Source organism: Telopea speciosissima, chromosome 8 (assembly GCF_018873765.1).
Source record: "Telopea speciosissima isolate NSW1024214 ecotype Mountain lineage chromosome 8, Tspe_v1, whole genome shotgun sequence".
NCBI classification, from domain to species: Eukaryota; Viridiplantae; Streptophyta; class Magnoliopsida; order Proteales; family Proteaceae; genus Telopea; species Telopea speciosissima.
In genome coordinates this window covers 60,098,781-60,118,460 of record NC_057923.1, presented here as the reverse complement: position 1 = coordinate 60,118,460, position 19,680 = coordinate 60,098,781, and the positions used below count along the sequence as shown (strand labels likewise).

Sequence of the window (19,680 nt, the reverse complement as noted above, 5' to 3'; positions counted from 1 at the left end):
TGTTGAGATGGATGAGTGTTAAGACTAGAAAAGATCAAATAAGGAATGAACAACTTAAAGCTAATTTAGTAGTATCTCTAATACATGAAAAATTGCGAGAAAATCATTTGAGGTGGCATGAACATGTACAACAAAGGCCTTTGAATGTTCAATATGGAGAGGTGATTGGATTTTGATTGAAGAAGCTAAAGAGCCAGGGATAGACTTAAAATGTCCCTAGAAGTGATGAGAAAAGACATGTAACTTAAGGCTAGTAATGAGTATGTTTTAAATAGATCTGAATGGTGGAAAAGAATCCATTTAACTGACCCCTTTTAGTTGAAATAAGGCTGAGTTGAATTGAGTTGAATTGGCTAAGTAGAGAGGGTTGAGGTAAAAACAAATGTAGCTCTTACATGCATGTCCTAAATGAACAACTATTGGCTCCAAAAAAGAAGAGGCGAGAAGGTGAGAGAGGGAGGTTGTGGAAGGAGGGGTTGGAGAGAGAGAGAGAGAGAGACCAGCAGCACAGCGAGTTGGAATGGTTAGCTGGCAAGAGAGAGATGGTGTAGCAGCAATGGAGAGAATGGAGTTGCAACAACAGGCTGGTTGAACAGATGCAATGCAAAGAGGGGGATCTAATGATCAATAGGATGCTAACATGTAAAACTCTATTGTATCCCAATGGTATGTACATCATTTTCCCATAGTTTAATTAGTATATCTGATAAACCTAGTAATGGCAATTAGACAGTTAAATCAGGTACCCCAAAGGCAAGTTTGGCTTTCAATCATGATGAGGGTCAAAGGCAAGTTTGGCTTTCAAACAATCAACTTGAGATGGATTGAGACTGACCCAGTTTGGGTGCCTGTAACCACATAGGTGATCAAAGGGGGGTAAATATTATAACATGTTTCCAAGATTTTCATTTCCCCATCCATCTGCAGCCTTTCTCCCGACGGTCGCATATCTGCCTGTATTTTCAGATAAATAATAGTATGTTAAGAATAATTATTGCAACTATCACTGAATGAGAGGGGTTTGACCACTGGTCGAAGGAGCCAACAAACGATAGAATTAAGATATTTAATATAGAGGAAGAAAAACAATTACAGCTTCACATACGAAATATCACAACACAACACAACACAACAAAGAAACGAAATAAACATACCGCAAGCCACAGACACTCAAAATGTTGCTGCTAGAGATGCTGACTAGAATTACTGCAAGGGAAGAAGATTGCAGACATGGAGAAGACTGTACTAATGACTGAAAGCATAGAAATGCACCTACAAGATGTACATATTAACAGAAGAGTATACATATGGGTGACAAATATGGCCTTTTGTTTTTCTCCTAACTGATTACAGCAGCCTTCTTGATTGAAGGAGGCCAAGATAACCTCCTCTGGCTCATGCCATCAACCTGATGAGGGTCACCTCCCTCACTACTCTCTTCTTCCTCTGACCTCCTTTGGTTTCTTATAACCAAGTCATCCAAGCTTGGTTCCTCTCTCCAAGGAGGTGGAGTGACACAATCAGAATCTCCTCCAACACCTTGAGAAGAATGCCTGGGAGGTGTAGTGGGTAATGAAGAACCAACTCGTAATTTTTGAAGTGTGGAAAATGTTTCTCTCATTGCAGACATAGCTTCAAAGAACCGGGTGCATGATGCCAGTGCAACGGGAATTGGTCGGAGCATTTCCTTCATCAACCAAAGCAAAACAGAAAGAAAGAATATCAGCATTGCATTGATTGCGTTAACTAATTTAGGAAGGGAATCTCATACATTGTGTAAATTTTCTACAGGTACAATGAGAATCAGAAAATTAACAAATCCACATAGAAGTCACCTAAAATTTTTGAACAGCAATGACAACAGTTTCAACACACTTTTTAGAATGTCAAACAGTATCAGATTAAACAAGAATTTAACCCAACAAACAAGGCTTGAATTGATTCAGTAATCTATGAACCACACTGTTCTGTAAAACTGTAAAATATATATATATTTACTGAGGAAACAATTGAAGAACAAGAATACACAGTGCAGAGTTAGGGTTTGAAAGGGCTGCACTGAGGAACACAGCAGAACTAAGGCTTGCTGAAAAGATTGACAAGGTTTCTGAGGTAGCAATGAAATCTCAGTAAGCCAAAAAGGACTGTAAAGGACATCAAATTTGGCTGCACTGTTTCTCTTGAGGTTGTGGTGAGCAGCAGTTGGGTTTCCAGTAGTCAACTCACCTATTAAAAGAAAAACCTGAAACATATGAGTGCCAAGAAAACAAATTTCAGGAAGCAGCAACTTCAAAGAGATCTATGTCTCTACAGCTACACCAGCAAGCACAAAATGAAGAAACCCTTTTCAAATTCGATCTCCCCCCCCCCCAAAAAAAATAAATAAATAAATAAACAAAATAAAATAAAAGTAACATACATTAAACCCCTATTCCCACTAAGAACCCAAAAAATAGCATTATGTGCTTAAATTCCCTTACCTACCTATTAAAACAACAAAATCGTTTTTAGACTAAGATTTTTTTTTGGTCGGACAAAAATGACTAACTTGCATCCCACAGAAGGTAAATAATCCTATGATTTGAAAGCCATAATAGATGAAGCACTTGTGGATTTCTGGCCATCTGTCTTCAATTTTCCATAGTTTATGAATGGTTATCTTGTGAAATGGTAAGACCACAAGCACTTAACACATACACCTTTCTACCCTTAACCTCTTGTGAGGGCTGATGGTGCAAACCCGAAATGGTTAGCACACCAAGATCGAAACTGGTAGGGGATAGGGTCTGAACTGATATGGGTTTAATTAGGCTGAGGTTGATTAGGATGGTTGGCTGCTGGTTTTGATGGAGGTAATGAAAAGGCCATGGCTAGAGGGTTATAGAAGGAAGGTTATGCATAGAGTTTAAAGGCAACAAAAGGGGTGTAATGGAAGAAGGGTGCAAGGACAGAATATAAGATGCCTTGCTAGCTTACTTGAAGATGATTTGCTGTAATGGATGATGGATGCTTGAAGATAAAGATGATAACTAAAAGATAACTTGAACGACTAGAGTCCCACTAGTGTCCCAGCCGTAGGAGTCCCACCTAGACCACCAAGGGAGATCCACCCAATGCCACTTGCTAACAAGTAAAAGACTCACAAGGGGATTGATTTGTTGGTTGTAATTCATACTTCCATGAGCAGCCATGGTCTCTTTATATAGTATGAGGAGAGAGGCATAAATGCCTATAGGTTACAACCATCAATGACTTACAAACATGACTTTAGTAACCTATTATTAATGACCATGACTTTAGTAACCTACCACCAATGACTTTAGGTTACAACCAAGACTTTAGTAACCTACCACCAAAGACTTTAAGTTACAACCAAGACTTTAGTAACCTACCACTGATGACTTTCAGTTACAAACATGACTTTAGTCACCTACTACCAATGACTTTAGAAAAACTAAAAGACAAGAATAAAGAGGGCCAGCCAAGGTGGTCTGATCTGGTCCTAGGCCCAAGAGGATTAGCCATGGGCTAAGCCTACTACTGTTGGCCAGACTTGGGCCTATGCACATGAATCCTTAGTTGGGTTGGGCCTTTGGTTGCTGCTGGGCTGTGGGCTTGGACTGGGCCTTTAGCCTAGCATACTTCTTAACAAAGTAGTGATCAGGCCTTCTTGATGATGGGCTGTTGGTTGGACCAGCTGGATGCTCTGCATCAACTCCCCCCATGTTGAAATCATTCATCCCCGATGAAGGCTGGATAGTCATGTACTCTTCATAGAGATCCGGATTAAGACGTTTGAAATCATCGACATGGATCCAAGTAAGACCAGTTCTCGGGTGTCCTTTCCATTTGACGAGAAACTTGTGATACCCCCCATTACAAGTTGCAACATAATGGTCATCAAGCACGTCTTCAATGGTATCCTTCGGGGCAGCCTTGAATTGAGGAAGACGAAGGGAGTGCTCGGTATCGCCATCATCAGAATGATGACCAGTGTAAAGAGTGAGATCAAACACATTGAATACATTGGTAATGTTCATGTCAGGTGGCAACTCTAAAAGATAAGCATTAGGACCAATTTGCTTGAGCACTTTGTAGGGACCCATCTTTCGCGGGTGCAACTTGTGGTTGGTTCCAGACATAATCCTCTCAGTAGGAATACGAACCATAACCATGTCCCGGGTGAAAAAGTGACTAAACGTCGGTGCCGATTAGCATTTGCAGCATAAGAATCATTGCTAAGGGCAATACGTCGACGCACATCTACATGTACCTCAGTGATGTGCCTAATAAACTCATCCGCCTCAATGCTGACCCGGGCATTATGAGGGAGTGGGACCAAGTCTATCGGACGTCAGGGTTGGACTCCAAGCACTATCTCAAAAGGGGTGCAACCCGTGGTGCGGTTAACTGAGCTATTAAAGGCAAACTCGGCTATGTCAAGAATAGATGGCCAAGTCTTCTCGTAATCCCTTACCAAACAACGAAGGAGATTACCTAAGCTCCGGTTGACAACTTCTGTTTGCCCATCGGTCTGAGGATGGAATGCCGTAGAGAACTTCAACTGGGTATTGGTTTTCAGCCATAGAGTTTTCCAGAAGTAGCTCATGAACTTGACATCACGATCAGAAACAATAGACTCAGGGAGTCCATGAAGGCGAACAACTTCTTTGAAGAAGAGTATACCAATGTGCCATGCATCAGATGTCTTACGGCATGGGATAAAATGGGCCATTTTGGAGAAACGATCAACAACCACAAATATAGAATCATGCTTGTCTCGAGTTGGAGGAAGACGAAGCACAAAATCCATACTTATGTGAACCCATGGCGAATGTAGAACAGGCAACGAGGAGTACAAACCAGGATTTTGCCTAGTTCCTTTAGCCAGTTGACACGTACGACATTGTTTGATCTCATGCTCAACATCCTTGAGAAGGTGAGGCCAATAGTAACGATCAGCAACTTGTAGGAGAGTCTTATCACACCCAAAGTGTCCACCTAACCTTCCTCCATGTAGTTCCCGAATAAGGTGCTGCCTTAGGGAAGATGCGGGAATACATAAACGAGTGCCCATAAACAAATAGCCATCGTGTAGTGAGTATTTGAAATCTGTCCCACCTTGCTGCAAGGTGTTGTAGACCTCGGAAAAATCCTTGTCTGTGGGATACTCAGTCTTTAAATGATCAATGTTCATGACATGGGCTGAAAAAGTATTAAGCACCAATATTTTTCGGCTAAGGGCATTGGCCACCACGTTCTCCTTACCTGCCTTGTATTTTAGAGCAAAGACAAACTCTTGCAAATAGGCTACCCATTTGGCCTGTTTTTGGCTAGCCGACTTTTGTGAATGCAAATGCTTGAGGGCCTCATGGTCGGTAAATAAGATAAATTGTTTTCCAATCAAATAATGGCGCCAATGCTTCAAGACTTGGACCACAGCATACAACTCCATGTCATAAGTGGAGTAACGCCGTTTTGCATCATTGAGCTTCTCACTATAGAATGCGATTGGGTGTCCAACTTGCATAAGAACGCCACCAATACCAACATGGGAAGCATCAGTAGACACCTCAAAGATGATGTCAAAGTTGGGAAGTCGTAGGACAGTCACCTCTGTCATACACTTCTTAATTTGAGTGAGGGTTTTAGTAGTAGCAGGTGTCCTTTCAAATTTTCCTTTGCCTTTGAGACACTCTGTTATAGGAGCCATGATGGTGCTGAATCCTTTGATGAAGCGTCGATAAAAAGAGGCCAAGCCATGGAAACTCCGGACTTCGGTGATGGTCTTTGGAATTGGCCAATCGACGATGCTTTGAACCTTCTCTGGATCAGCTTCAACGCCTTTGGAAGAGACAATGAATCCAAGGAAAAGAACCTTGGGCAGCATGAAAGAACATTTCTTCAAGTTGATATATAGCTTCGCCGAACGGAGAACTCGCATCACACGGCGTAAATGCTCCAAGTGATTGGTTGTGTCCTTGCTATAAATCAAGATGTCGTCAAAATACACAACTAGAAATTTACCAATAAATGGGTGCAATACCTGAGTCATCACCCTCATGAAAGTACTAGGGGCATTGGTAAGTCCAAAGGCATGACTTTCCATTCATAGAGTCCCTTTTTAGTTTTGAAAGCCGTTTTCCATTCATCTCCGGGCCGGATGCGGATTTGGTGATACCCGCTCCTTAGATCTATCTTTGAAAAGATATTGGAGTTGGAAAGCATGTCCAACATGTCATCGAGCCGAGGGATTGGAAATTTGTACTTCACGGTGAACTTGTTGATAGCGTGGCTATCGATACACATTCGCCACGAACCGCCTTTCTTTGGGGTGAGAAGGGCTGGTACAGCACAAGGACTCATGCTTTCTTGGAGAAAGCCTTTCTTCAACAATTCTTCAACTTGCCTCCTTAACTCCGCATGCTCCATTGGACTCAAGCGGTACACGGGCAGATTTGGTAAGATAGACCCTGGTACAAGGTCGATAGCATGCTGAATGTCCCTCATTGGGGGCAACTCATCTGAAAGTTCCTCTGGGATAAGATTTGCAAAATCATTCAAAAGAGCCTGGATAGGCTTGGGACAAGTAACTTTGGGGATGGGGATATTTGCCTTTGTGACCAAGGCCATGACAAGACCTGTTTCAGCACTTGTTTTTACAAACTCTCGGCGTGGTACAGCTAGAAGCTTAACACCACCAGAGGTACCTTTTTCCAGCTTCTTGTTGAACTTTTGAGCTGGTGTATTGCTGGCTGGTTGGTTCTGCGGCTTTGAATTTTGCAGGTTCATTAGATTGAAGATGATCTTCTTTCCTTTGAAAACGAAAGAACAAAGGTTCTTCTTACCGCCAAGTGCTACATCATTGTCGTAAATCCATGGTCTACCAAGTAGAATATCGGTCATACTCATAGGAATGACATCACACCAAATTTCTTCTTCATAGGAACCCAACTTACGGGGAACCCAACATCTTTGATTAACCACTATAGAGTTCCCATTGAGGAGGGATACCTTATATGGTTGAGGATGTTTCTTGGCTTGGAGGTTGACCTTTGCAATAAAACTTTGTGAGACAACATTAACACAGCTACCATTGTCCACAATAACTTGTGCTACTTTAGGTCCACAGGCCATTCTATTATAGAATATGCATTACCTTCGCCAGTCCTCACCTTGTGTTTCAACCACTAGAATTTAATGTACAACATATACATTATGAGATTCCAGCTCCTCTTCTTAGTTTTCAAAAACCTGTTCATCCTCCTCATCAAGGGGTAAACCATCATTGATTTCAACATCATCATCATCAGGTTCAAGTTCAACTATAGCAAGATTAGCACGTCATACTTTCTGTGGACAGTACTTAGCAAAATGGCCAGTTTTGTTGTAATGATAACAAATTTGGCTTTTGTCACTCTCTTGCATAGGGGACTTTCCTTTGTCAACAGTTTTAGGGGTAGCACTTGAGTGAAAAGGGGGCCTATTGTTGGTTGATTGGTTGAAAGTAGTCCTCCTAGCATCTCTAGTGGAAGTGTTAAAAGACCCAGACGGTAATTTTAACAGATCCTCAGCTTCCAAGGCTTTTTGATAACAATCCCTAATATCATACGTACTAGTAGTTCCCATTGCTCTACGAACCTCAAGTTTCAAGCCAAGCTTGAATTTGGATATGAGTTGAGCATCACTGGCCTCAATACCAGTTCGAGAAAGTAAGGAAGTGAATTGTTTCGTGCATTCAGCCACAGACAAGGTTCCTTGACAGAGGGTGTTAAACTGATCATGAAGTCGATCAATGAAAGAAGGGGGAAGATAGTTATCTTTTAAATCATCTTTCATTTCCTCCCAAGATGTGATGGGAGTGCCCTTGGCAGCCATTCTATTTTCATGCATTTTCCACCATTCCCGAGCAGGACCAATTAATTTGGTCTTGACGAGTTTGATTTTTCTCAACTCGGGCATCTCATACCAATCGAAGTAATCATCAACAGCATTTAACCAATTAAGAAATACCTGGGAATCGAGCTTTCCATTGTACTCTTTCAGCTCCATTTTGACCTTGTGAGTATCGTCTTGCCTTCGGGGATGTTGGCCCACATTTTGCTCAAAATAGGTTCACATGTAATTCTCAAAGGTTGGTGGCTGATGTGGTGGTGGTGGTGGTGGTGGTGGTGGTGCATGTATGTTGGTCCTTAAAGGAACCCTGCTGGCTGCAAACGATCCGGCTGGTGGATGATGCTCACTTCCAGCCTCCATGTTGTTGATTGGAGGGTGAGAAGTAGAGGGTGGTCGCTGCTCTATTGCCAATATACGAGCTGACATCACTTGCATGGAGTTAAACATCTGCCTCATAGTAGCAGAAATTTCTTCGATAGAGTGGAGTTATCCTCTTCACCGGACATAGCTCTGATACCAATTTGGTGCAAACCCGAAATGGTTAGCAAGCCAAGATCGAAACTGGTAGGGGATAGGGTCTGAATTAAAATGGGTTTAATTAGGCTAAGGTTGATTAGGATGGTTGGCTGCTGGTTTTAATGGAGGTAATGAAAAGGCCATGGCTAGAGGGTTATAGAAGGAAGGTTATGTATAGAGTTTAAAGGCAACAAAAGGGGTGCAATGGAAGAAGGGTGCAGGGACAGAATATAAGATGCCTTGATAGCTTACTTGAAGATGATTTGCTGTAATGGATGATAGAGGCTTGAAGATAAAGATGATAACTAAAAGATAACTTACACAACTAGAGTCCCACTAGTATCCCAGCCGTAGGAGTCCCACCTAGACCACCAAGGGAGATCCACCCCAGGCCATTTGCTAACAAGTAAAAGACTCACATGGAGATTGATTTGTTGGTTGTAATTCATACTTCCATGAGCAGCCATGGTCTCTTTATATAGTATGAGGAGAGAGGCATAAATGCCTATAGGTTACAACCACCAATGATTTACAAACATGACTTTAGTAACGTACTATTAATGACCATGACTTTAGTAACCTACCACCAATGACTTTAGGTTACAACCAAGACTTTAGTAACCTACCACCAAAGACTTTAAGTTACAACCAAGATTTTAGTAACCTACCACTGATGACTTTCAATTACAAACATGACTTTAGTCACCTACTACCAATGACTTTAGAGAAACCAAAAGACAAGAATAAAGAGGGCCAGCCAAGGTGGTCTGATCTGGTCTCAGGCCCAAGAGGATTAGCCATGGGCTAAGCCTGCTACTGTTGGCCAGACTTGGGCCTATGCACATGAATCCTTAGTTGGGCAGGGCCTTTGGCTGCTGCTGGGCTGTGGGCTTGGACTGGGCCTTTAGCCTAGCATACTTCTTAACAGAGTAGTGATCAGGCCTTCTTGATGGTGGGTTGTTGGTTGGACCAGCTGGATGCTCTGCATCAGCTGATGAGTGTATTTGGTATGTCTCATACTCCCATTTGAAGATTTGAAATTATCAGAACCAAATGTTCCAACCTCACTCATGACCTGTGGGGATAATTCCTTATCTCAAGCATGTGTTGGAGCAACAGTTAAGCACTCAACTATTGATTATGAAGGCTACATTTTAGCTTTGTAAAATCAAAGGAAAGAAGGTTTACAAAAACATAATATTTCATTGAGAATATCTTAGCAGTCTCAGTGCTGAGGTCGGGCAGGTTGCCAAAAGGATTAAACTGGAAGTTTCCCGCTGCCAAAAGTAACACTGACTTACTGAGTACTGGTGGAGGTGCTTGCTGCAATCCTGGTGAAGAGGTGGAGCATCTAGGACTTAGGCACTGTTATGTTTCGTTATTTCCATAACTAAAGATCTTGTATTCAAAAGGTTTCAATCCAAAAAGCTGTTGATGGACTGAAAAAACCACAGAATTCCAGTTCTCTGGCCTTGAGGTATAATATGATCCCAAAGTTCCTTTTTTTTTCATTTTTCTTTGGGAGAGGGGAGGGGGCTTTAAATGATTCCAAAGTGCCTGTTGATATTTTGGTTAATCATAGTTTTGAGACCAGAATAGTGAAGAAATGAGGGAGACTACCATATGGATAGAGCTTATCTGTTTAATCTGTGCAAGCAATTGGGCATGATAAGGTTAATTGGAGAAAATCCTATTTCATGCTATGATTCTTTGTCAACTCCTTATAGTGAGACAAGATTTCTGAAATGTTCCCGTAAACATACCCCCCACACAGATGGTGGCTCCCTGAAATTCTGGCTCCACTGAAAATCTGCAACAGATGCTGTAAGTGCCCCATAATCACTAGCAGCCTTGAGCAATAATTCTGAAAATTGCTTCTGCATGAATAGAAGCAGAATATGTCAATACCTGCAAATTCGACCCAAATAAGCATCTTTCATATGATAACAAACTTTAAGGCAAGTTTTTAGTAGATCATAACAAAGAGCCTACAAAAATCAACATAGAGATAGAGGTACAAGCAGTGCACATCTAGGAGTTACACCCACTTTAGTGGATTAGTTAACCCATCTAAGAGATCTGTTATGGAAAGATTATACTAATTAGATTGTTATAGTCATCTGCAATCTGCAAAGCATGTACCAGAGCAAGAGAGGATTTTGAAGACAAAGGGATATGACATTATTTATTTATAGATAAAACATAAGAAACGATAACTCGTTTTGAGATCAGTTAAACCATGATATAGAATAAGACAAATGTTTTTTGGAGGTTTAATCATACCTGATATTCTGCTTCCACTGGGATACAGTCTAGCGAATATGGCTGTTGAAGTCGAGCTATGATGCGATCCTGGCCAACAAGCATTATTCATAAAAAACACTATGTTAAGAAATCATCCTGTAAGCAGAAAAAGATACACAAGGATGGAACAAAATCAGTGAATAATATAAGGGATACTAGCAGTTGGTTTGTTTACTAACATTTAAGAATCAAGATTCAAAGACACTACAAAGGAAAGAAATAGGTTTAAATCTCAATGAAGCCAGTCTAAGTTAGATGAAGAAACATGTTCAGATCGAGATTGCATTGATTACTCTCTTAAAGGTGAAAGTATGAGGCAAGTCATTGCAACATTGAAACTTTAAGCATTGATCTCACGGAATGATTGTTTCTTTATTTTAAAACTTTAGGCATTAATCTCACAGAATGCTTGTTTCTTTATTTTCTTCTCTCTCTCTCTCTCTCTCTCTCTCTCTCTTTCTTTCTTTCTTTCTGGTCAGTGACTAAATGTGGAATGACAATTCAAGGTCCCTCACTTTGTCTAAACCATCAATAAAAATGACAAATAATCGTTTCAGGAAGTAGTAGAATTGTAGGATCACTAATTGGACTCTTCAACCTCAGGTTTGTCAACTTTGCAGGAAGCATGTGGAATCTGTAAGTCACTTGTTTATTCATTGTGATTTTGGAAAGGAGTATGGTACCACTTCCTGGTTCTCTTGCAAGTACTCTGGATTTAGCTTGGTTTTAAAATCCATCCCTTTTGTCATAAGATGGGGATTTTATGGAGATATATGTTTATGAAATTCTATGGAGTTTTTGGCAGGAAAGGAACAACTGGATCTTTAGGGAAGAAAGCAGTTTGGAAAGTAAAATATGCGAAAATCATTTAACTGAGATGATTCAGGGGGCTCATTGGGTTACCAACCAATACAGCTTCCGGATTCCAGTTCTTATCAGCAAGTGGGAAAAAAATTGTCATGAGATCTAGAATGTTAAAAGAGAGGATATCACACGAATGGATATTTCCATCTACCTCTTCGTTGGAGTTAAATGTTGATGGGAGTAACTCCCTGGAAATCCAAATCCAGCAGGGATTGGTAGAGAATTTAAGGGATAATATTTTCAACATTTAATTGTTGTTCTCAGGTCCTATTTGGAAAGCAGATTCCAACAAAACAGAAAGCCAAGCTGTGATTCAGGCACTGATGATTTTTACTACTCAGCCATGGACTCACCTAGTGATTGAGCAAGAGAACTTTGAGACTCAAATAGTTGACACAAGACGTACAACTCCATGAAGGGCAGCACATCTGATTAGGAGGGCAAGGTTCTTCCGTAACCAAGGGAATACCAATTTCTCAAGGAGATCGAGAACTGCTAATTCCTGGGTGGTCTACGATCAGCTCAACCGCTTTGCAGATATGTTAGCCAAAGGAGGGATTGATAGAGGGATGTTGTATATAGGGCTGAACTGAATTGCCTGACATTTTGTAGAAGACCCAACTATTAGGGAGGCATGTCTGGGTATATGTACAGCTTTAAATCCTTTTTATACTATTTTGGCGAATGACCTAATAGAATCTGTTAATTCATAAAAAAAAGATACGGATGATTTTAAACCCCATAATTCCCTAAACATAATCTACATGATATGGACCTAAGCTAGCAAATGATTTAATGTAGGACTAATTTTAGGTTCTTTTGACATGTTAAAACATGAGAGATGTAAGTTCATATTTGTTAATGATAGTAAGTCCCATTTGCTTTTCAGCATGTTTCTGTCTTTGAGCATGGTAGGTGTCTTGGTTAATTTGGAATAAAGGATTTGATTCCTAGTTAAGTTTAAGTCTTAGATTTATATAGGATATAGGTCATAGTAGGCTATATAATCAAGTCTTATATAGGATGTACTCCCCATTTTTAGGATAATGGAGAAATTTGTGTTTTCTTGAGGAGAAATCTCCCTTTGAAACCATAGGTGGGTTTCTCCCATCTTCTTCTCTTTTTTTTTCCCCGAATCAATAACTTAAGGATATTTTTATTGATAAGAGAAGTAGAAAATACAAAAGCCAGAGACTAAAATGGCCAAAGGGCTGGAAGAAAGAGAAAAGATACAGTGTTGTAATCCCAATACACAAACTATATGATAGGATATACTAATCAAGTAGCAACATAGAATTTCCCAAAGGTGACCGATCTTCTTATTCTTCTTCTTCTTTCTCTACTATCATATGATGTTTGTATAATCAACATCTGCTCTCTTCTTCTCTTATTAGTTTTTCTTCTCCTGCCGCTTCCTCTATAGTTTTTGTTTAGTACCACTGTTCAGTCTTACAACAGCAGTCAGTTTCTCTTTCATGTTTTCCTTAAACCATTCCTAAATGTTCTCTATAATCCTAGTTTAATTTCTATTACGTTTCCCTTATTTGCTGATTCTATTATCCTTTTCCACTTTGCTGAGTACCGTAATCTATCAAAACCAGAATCTCTTTTATCTCCTCCCACAATCCTGAATGGTTTTCCTAAATAATTTTGAGAGAGAGAGAGAGAGAGAAGATGCTAATGGTTTGTAATTACAAGAAGAAAATGTTCATATAATTTAAAGGAGAAATATTCTTATCATGGCATATTTTGTGTGGACTTTTATTTTATTCAAATTTTTTTAATTGAACCATCAAAGAGGAAGGGTGGGCCTTGGCGCAACGGTAAGGTTGCCCCATTGCGACCTCGTGGTCGTCGGTTTGAGTAAGGAAACAGCCTCTCCGCGAAGCGGGGTTAAGGCTGCGTACATATGATCCTCCCCAGACCCCACAGTGATGGGAGCTTCATGCATTGGGTACACCCTTTTTAATGTAACCTAACACAAGGAGTTAGTTAATGAAGATTTGTTAGGTTTTATTGCATGTGCGCTGCTGTGCTCTCTCTCTCTCTCTCCCCTAAAATACTAAACAGATCTTTTCTCTCTCCATACAATCTATTCTCATATCCCCTTCTCCTTTATCTTCTCCTTATATGTTCTTCACAAGATGTGACTCTGCATTCTGTGCTCTGATTGCTGTTACAGTTTCAGACCATTGTTACTTATTAAATCAAAACCTTGTTTGCAGATTGTTATATCTCTTAAAAATCCTACCATTGAATTCTGTTCTTAATCTGCAATTTCAGATTCCGTGTGATAGGTTATTTTCATATTTCCTAATCAAACCTTTGGATTGTCCTGAAATTTTAGTATCATATTCCCTAAGACAATTCAGCCTTCGACCAGAATTATGGCCCTTATCTGATCTGTTGATATCCCGTTACCAGATTTCTCCAAATTCTGGTTCCTTTATCCTGCGATTCTAGAATTACTGTCGGTTTCTAAACCCTAGCCTAAGGTGTTTTGGAACCCCATTAAATTTCCTTCTTAGACATCTAAAATCTTACACTGTTCTGTATCACTGCTAGAAAGCTTTTAATGAGAAACCGGGCCTGGAAAGGGTTTTAAAGAAAAAAGTTAAAATAAATAATTGAGAAGTTAGTTTGAACAAATTAAAGAAACTGAGAGAGATTTAATCAGCAAAAGCCCATTTACCAATTAATGTATGAGACTCACACCCCTGAAATAAGCAAGCATCAGACATAAGAATCACAACCTAGACTTAGGGAACACAATGAATTGGCCATATTGGCGGAGTCATATCGGAATCAGCCAGGACTGATCTGATTTGACTCGCCACACCCCCCCGCCTCAAAACTCAGCTGTAACAGGTTCGTGGACAACTGTTGTGCGCAAGTTTGGTCTCATCAGGCTGAAAGTGGACCACAGGATCAGCAGTGGCCAATCCAGAACCCAAGTCCGATCCCTAAAACCTTCATCACACAATCTTTTCCAAACACTGACCTTAATGGACTTCAGGAAACAACTTGACTCCTCTAGACCTGAAAATTTTTATAAAAAAAAACTCAACATTTTCTCTGAATTCAGACAGTTGAGAACTTTCACAACCTGATACTTAAGAACTTGAGAAAATCAATTCTAATATCCCAAATTCACACACCCCAGACCATGATCCAAACCATGCACTTAACTGAGTAAAGCACAAACTCCTCTTCAATGGCCCGAATTTTAAGTCTATATCTGTTGTAAAGTGAATGTAGAAAGGGAACCAAACAGAAATCCATTGTACTTTAGACATCCCAACAAAAGAAAAATAAAATGGAGAAACAAATTCCCATGTAAATTACCTTATTCTGAATAACATCCTTAAGGATAGCCGTAATCCTTGCTAATGACTCAATCTTCTTCTCCATTTCATCTACATGTGTTAGATGTGCCACATTCTTATCATCCTAACATTCAGAAGCATAGTAGTTGACTGATGTTAGTGATCAATATATTTAGCAAATAATTCTTCCTTTTTTGTATGTGAGTGGAGGGGGTGGGGGAGGAGGAGGAGATTAAACAAAAAAAATAAGGTTAAAAAACTCAACTTAAAGTGCAAGGGACAATCAAATTAGTAAATCAAAATCAAATTTCACATCCTGCAACAGTGATGAGGACATCGCTCAAGGATTTAGGACTTATCAGAGGAGACACAGACACATGCAGCCACATGTTACTTCATTATGGCTAGATGACTAGAATTACATGTAGTTTTTTTTATTATTTTGTTGTACTTTTATTTGGGGCCAGATTATTATCTTATTTTGCTTAGTGTTGTTATTATGTTGTAGTTATATGGGTAATTATTTTAGGAAATAACTGTTTTTTGTTGTGTAATGTTATGAGGCCCTTTGTACTCGTTAATGGAGGGCAACGAAAGCATTAGGAACTTGTAAGATTGCTCTTTTTTCTGCAGCATGAGTGACTATGCAACTCTTGGAGTGAAACCAAGATGGTGTGATGCCAAGATACAAATCTATCTTCTTCTTCTTCTTCTTCTATCCACTCTTCCTCTCTTTCAAACTATATACTTGCAGCAAGCCATCCCTGTTCGATCCTCTCAAACCCATTGTTGTTTGTTCCATCGTATTTCTCCCAACCTCCATTTTCATTTTTCAAGAGTCTTGCATCTGTTCTTTCAACTACAACAGCCCATGAATCCCAATAAGTCATACCTGTTGGCTAGAATAGGACTGATTGTGGTGAAAGATGTGGTATCACGATTCCCTTGACTCTCCTTAGCCAAATCTCCAAGAAACTCAATTTTCCCTTTTTGCCTAAACTTGATTTATGCTAGATTTCTTACCAGTTCTTGTACCAGTCCCAAATTTTCCAATTTTTGTTTCAACTTCAGCCTCCATATACTTTGGATATTCTTCTGTCAACAACAAGGAGGCCTTTAGGACACAATCTTTGGAGTTAGGTAATGATTCAACACTTATTCACGGCATTCTAACCCGTTGGGCAGCAAAGGAAGGTACTGATCTATCATTTTTCTTTTATTAAATTCTCCTTTGTATAATTCTATACACATGATTTGTTTGTTTGTTATTTATGGTTGTATTTGTTAAGAATTTCTGCATGTATGCTGAGATATATGAGTTGATTACCTAGTATGGGATAGGTTAAAGGGTTTCATTTAACGTGTTCCATCAGCTCGGGAGCTTTTGGCGTATCGATCAAGTACCTAACATTTTAAGACATCTGCTCTCAAGGATATTTTATCTATGACAATTTAACTATTCTTTCTTCTTTCCTAGCTGTTAGAGTACAATGATGGACTGAATTGTTAAAATCATCTGCTTCAACCAAGTTATGGATAATTACAGTAGTCTGTCCCAACTCCTTAATGTGACCATGGGTATCACTGTTAATCAGAAATTTCTCTAATGATTTTTGCAACAGGTATATCAGATACTGTCTAGGAACTGCAGCGAAAGAGAGATCTATAAAGTATGTGAAGATTTTTAATGATATAACTCACCTTCCGACCTTGAAGTTCTACTTGCAAATCTGCTACTTTTCGTTGTACCGTGGCAAGCTCTCTTAAGAGTTTTATCAACTCATCACTTTTGTCACCATTACTAGTGAACATATTTTGCAGGTCTTCCTACCGAACAATGAACAAGGCTCAAGGATTAGTTGATAGAATCCAACATGGCCACTTCAAAAGTTACTAAGAATGAATGTCATTAGCAGGTTCATTGCAAGGTTAAAAAATCAAACTAAGCACAAGTGAGAAAGCAATTCAAATACTCCAGACCAAATCGCAAGAAATTTAGAAGGGAAAACAAACCTTCCAATAAAAAAAGAAAGAAAATAGTGTATACATAGAGGAGAACTGCATGGACATCCAGAATTAGGATTTATCTGTATTGAGGTGACACACTCAGCAAACTATATGAGATATAAAAAGATATCCAACTCTTATCTTACATTGTTGAGAACCTTTGACTCAGCCAGAGAACAGAGTCTGATCAAACACCGGAGACAATTCCAAGAAAGAAACATCTTCCGAAAAATCATAGCAATATTGCATCAAATTTCAACAGTATCCAAAATGGAACTCTATAATGCAGATGACGGATGAAGGAGAAAGAATCAAAATCAACGCAACGGACGAATTCGAGTACCCCGATGCACAGAAATGTGTAAGAAGAATTGAATTTTGGACGAAAGAGACGAAACAACCTGAAAAGGAGGGGGAGGAACGGAGAAACCGAGATCAGCTGCAATAGATAACGCATCGGACATCCCACCAAGCCGTCTAAGAGGTTTTTTTCCAACCCAAGTCGTATCATTCCCCATCGACATGTTGGCCAATGAGAGTGGCTTCTCACAGAGCCAAGGATGATGCGCACTCTCTCTCTCTGTTTCTCCTCAGAAAAAATTCAAAACTTTCATCTATGATGTCAAGGATGTAGTATCGTCTACGGTCTATCGCTATTCGTGGTTTTTTTCTTTTTTAATAGGGAAAATTACTAGGGAAAATTACTGCCCCCTCCCCTGTACTTTACCCTAATTACACACTTCTCCCATTGACTTTGCCCAATTACATATGATTTCCTTATAGTTTCCATAGAATTACTAAAACCTCCCCTGCCGTTAATTTCCGGCTGTTAAGTCGTGACATGGCATATTTATATTTTTTCTAATACCAAAACTAACCCTGGGTCCATGTAAATTAGACCCTTTTACCCTTTTGACTAAAGAGGATTCTTCTTTCTTCTTCTTCTTCTTCTTCTTCTTGTTCTTCCTCCTATAACCCTACCCACCCCCCCCACCCCTCTGCAATCCTATCGCATTGTCGACAACATTGCTGACTTCGCTGCCAAACCCAACGCTAGAATTGTGAATGGTTAATAGAAACCCATATCCATAGTGGTTTTACCGCTTGCCTTTGCAACTTTGAGGCAATTGAAGTGCAATAATCTTGTAGGTTGTTTTGCAAGTGAGAACCCAACTTCCATTGGAGATTCAACAAATAACAAATTTGCTTCTACAGCATCAAAAGTAGAAAAGAATCTGAAGATTCTAGACTGATAAATCTTCATTATAAAAGAAATACAAAATTTGGAAGAAAAAACCCTAATGCGGGAATTTGTATTTCTGCAAGGACAAAATGAACTCAAATCCAACTCCATTAAAAGTAACACGAATAGGGCCCAATTCAATAGTAGCACCATATCCTATTGATGGACAACCAGGACCTAATACATAAAAGTGGAAATACAGAGGAAAGAAAAGGGTATTAAATATGTGAAGAAAACATGAATTAATGAATTAAAAAGGAAGGAGAAGGAGAAGAAGAAGAAAAATAAGAGGAAATGGGGGTGGGTGATTGATTGATTGATTGTTAAGGCCTACCTCCATTAAGTCAAAGAAGGAGAGGCCTCTTGGATGGTTGAGATTAAGTTTCAAAAAACCAATAGAACAGAGCCCTACCTAGATGGACGGTGATGTAGTCGGCGAAGTGTGAGATGGGTGGGTTTGAGGGTTGACCTGGGAGAAGAGTAATCCTATCAGATTGCTGGGTTGCAGCTGGTGAGTTGGTGTAGGTTTGTTGTGAAGCATTAATGCCTGTAACAAAGAATGACTCAAATCCAATAATAAACCCAGACAGTCAGAGTAGAAAGAAGCGAGGCAATGTCGCTAAGGCTTCGAAGCAGTGTGAGCAGGGTGACCGTGGTGAGGGATTTTTAGTTATATGCTTGAGGGGTTTTAGGCCATTGGATTTTACAGTGTTTTAATGGATTTGAGAACAAAGGCGGTGGAGGCGGCGGCGACTGTGGTGGCGGAAGAGGAAAGATAGAAATGGGTGATTGAGGTTGAAGATGAAGAAAAGGGTAGTATTATAATTTCATTTATGATGTTTTAATAAAAGGGATAAATAATCTTGTCAATACAATAACTAACAGCAGGCAAACACCGTCAACTAGAAGGGGTCTAAATGTAAGTGGGCAAAATTGAGGGGAGAGTGTATAATTAGGGCAAAGCACATGGGAGGGGGCAGTAATTTTCCCTTTTTAATATGTAGAATAGTGGTTTTTTTTTGTAATGACTAATGAACGCCCAATGACGAATTTGGTTCCTCTGCACGTACACACAGGTGAACGTAGATGTGACAACCAACCATCTGTCTATTTTTGCCATTTACAAGGGGAGGAGGGGTATTTATAGAAATAAAATTAAAATGGGATTGGCTCTCACATGTACGTTCACCTGTTGGTACGTGTAGATGATCCATTCTCCCCAATGACCGGCACAGACCAACCGTTGGATGTCTCATTGGGTTCTCCACTCAGTGGAGAGGAGCCAAATCCGGATTGGGTTCCTCTCCTTGGAGGGCATCGACCAATGAGTGCCCAATGAAGCATTCAACAGTTGGGTTGTACTGCACACATCCCGATGGCTGATTGGGCACACACCGGGATGTGTGTGGCATGACATAGCTCAGCCGTTGGATACCTCATTGGGAGATGCCCTCCAAGGAGAGGAGTTGAATCTGCTTGGGATGTGCGCCACAATGTGTACTTGGCAGTCCAGCTGTTGGATGC

The 19,680-nt window shown here is 40.0% G+C and overlaps 1 protein-coding gene across 1 annotated transcript; it reads right to left on the bottom strand.

Annotated features, from left to right (window-relative positions):
* Positions 1–1,279: 1,279 nt before the first annotated feature.
* On the bottom strand, positions 1,280–17,473 carry LOC122670659 (AUGMIN subunit 2-like). The gene is made up of 6 exons (XM_043867616.1): positions 17,315–17,473; positions 16,608–16,733; positions 14,926–15,030; positions 10,696–10,764; positions 10,176–10,289; positions 1,280–1,687 (listed from the first exon to the last, which is right to left on the bottom strand). The coding sequence occupies exons 1-6, from the start codon at positions 17,435–17,437 to the stop codon at positions 1,340–1,342; spliced, it is 885 nt and encodes a 294-aa protein (XP_043723551.1). The 5' UTR covers positions 17,438–17,473; the 3' UTR covers positions 1,280–1,339.
* Between the last annotated feature and the right edge of the window lie 2,207 nt (positions 17,474–19,680).

What these genes read in the sequence shown, in the direction of transcription:
- LOC122670659 (XM_043867616.1), bottom strand. Translation starts at nt 17,437, where the DNA reads ATGTCGATGGGGAATGATACGACTTGGGTTGGAAAAAAACCTCTTAGA. An exon ending in CAGTGGAAGCAGAATATCAG is followed by an intron (nt 10,290 to 10,695) that starts GTATGATTAAAC and finishes CTATTCATGCAG; the next exon opens with AAGCAATTTTCAGAATTATT. An exon ending in AGCCACCATCTGTGTGGGGG is followed by an intron (nt 1,688 to 10,175) that starts GTATGTTTACGG and finishes TGGTTGATGAAG; the next exon opens with GAAATGCTCCGACCAATTCC.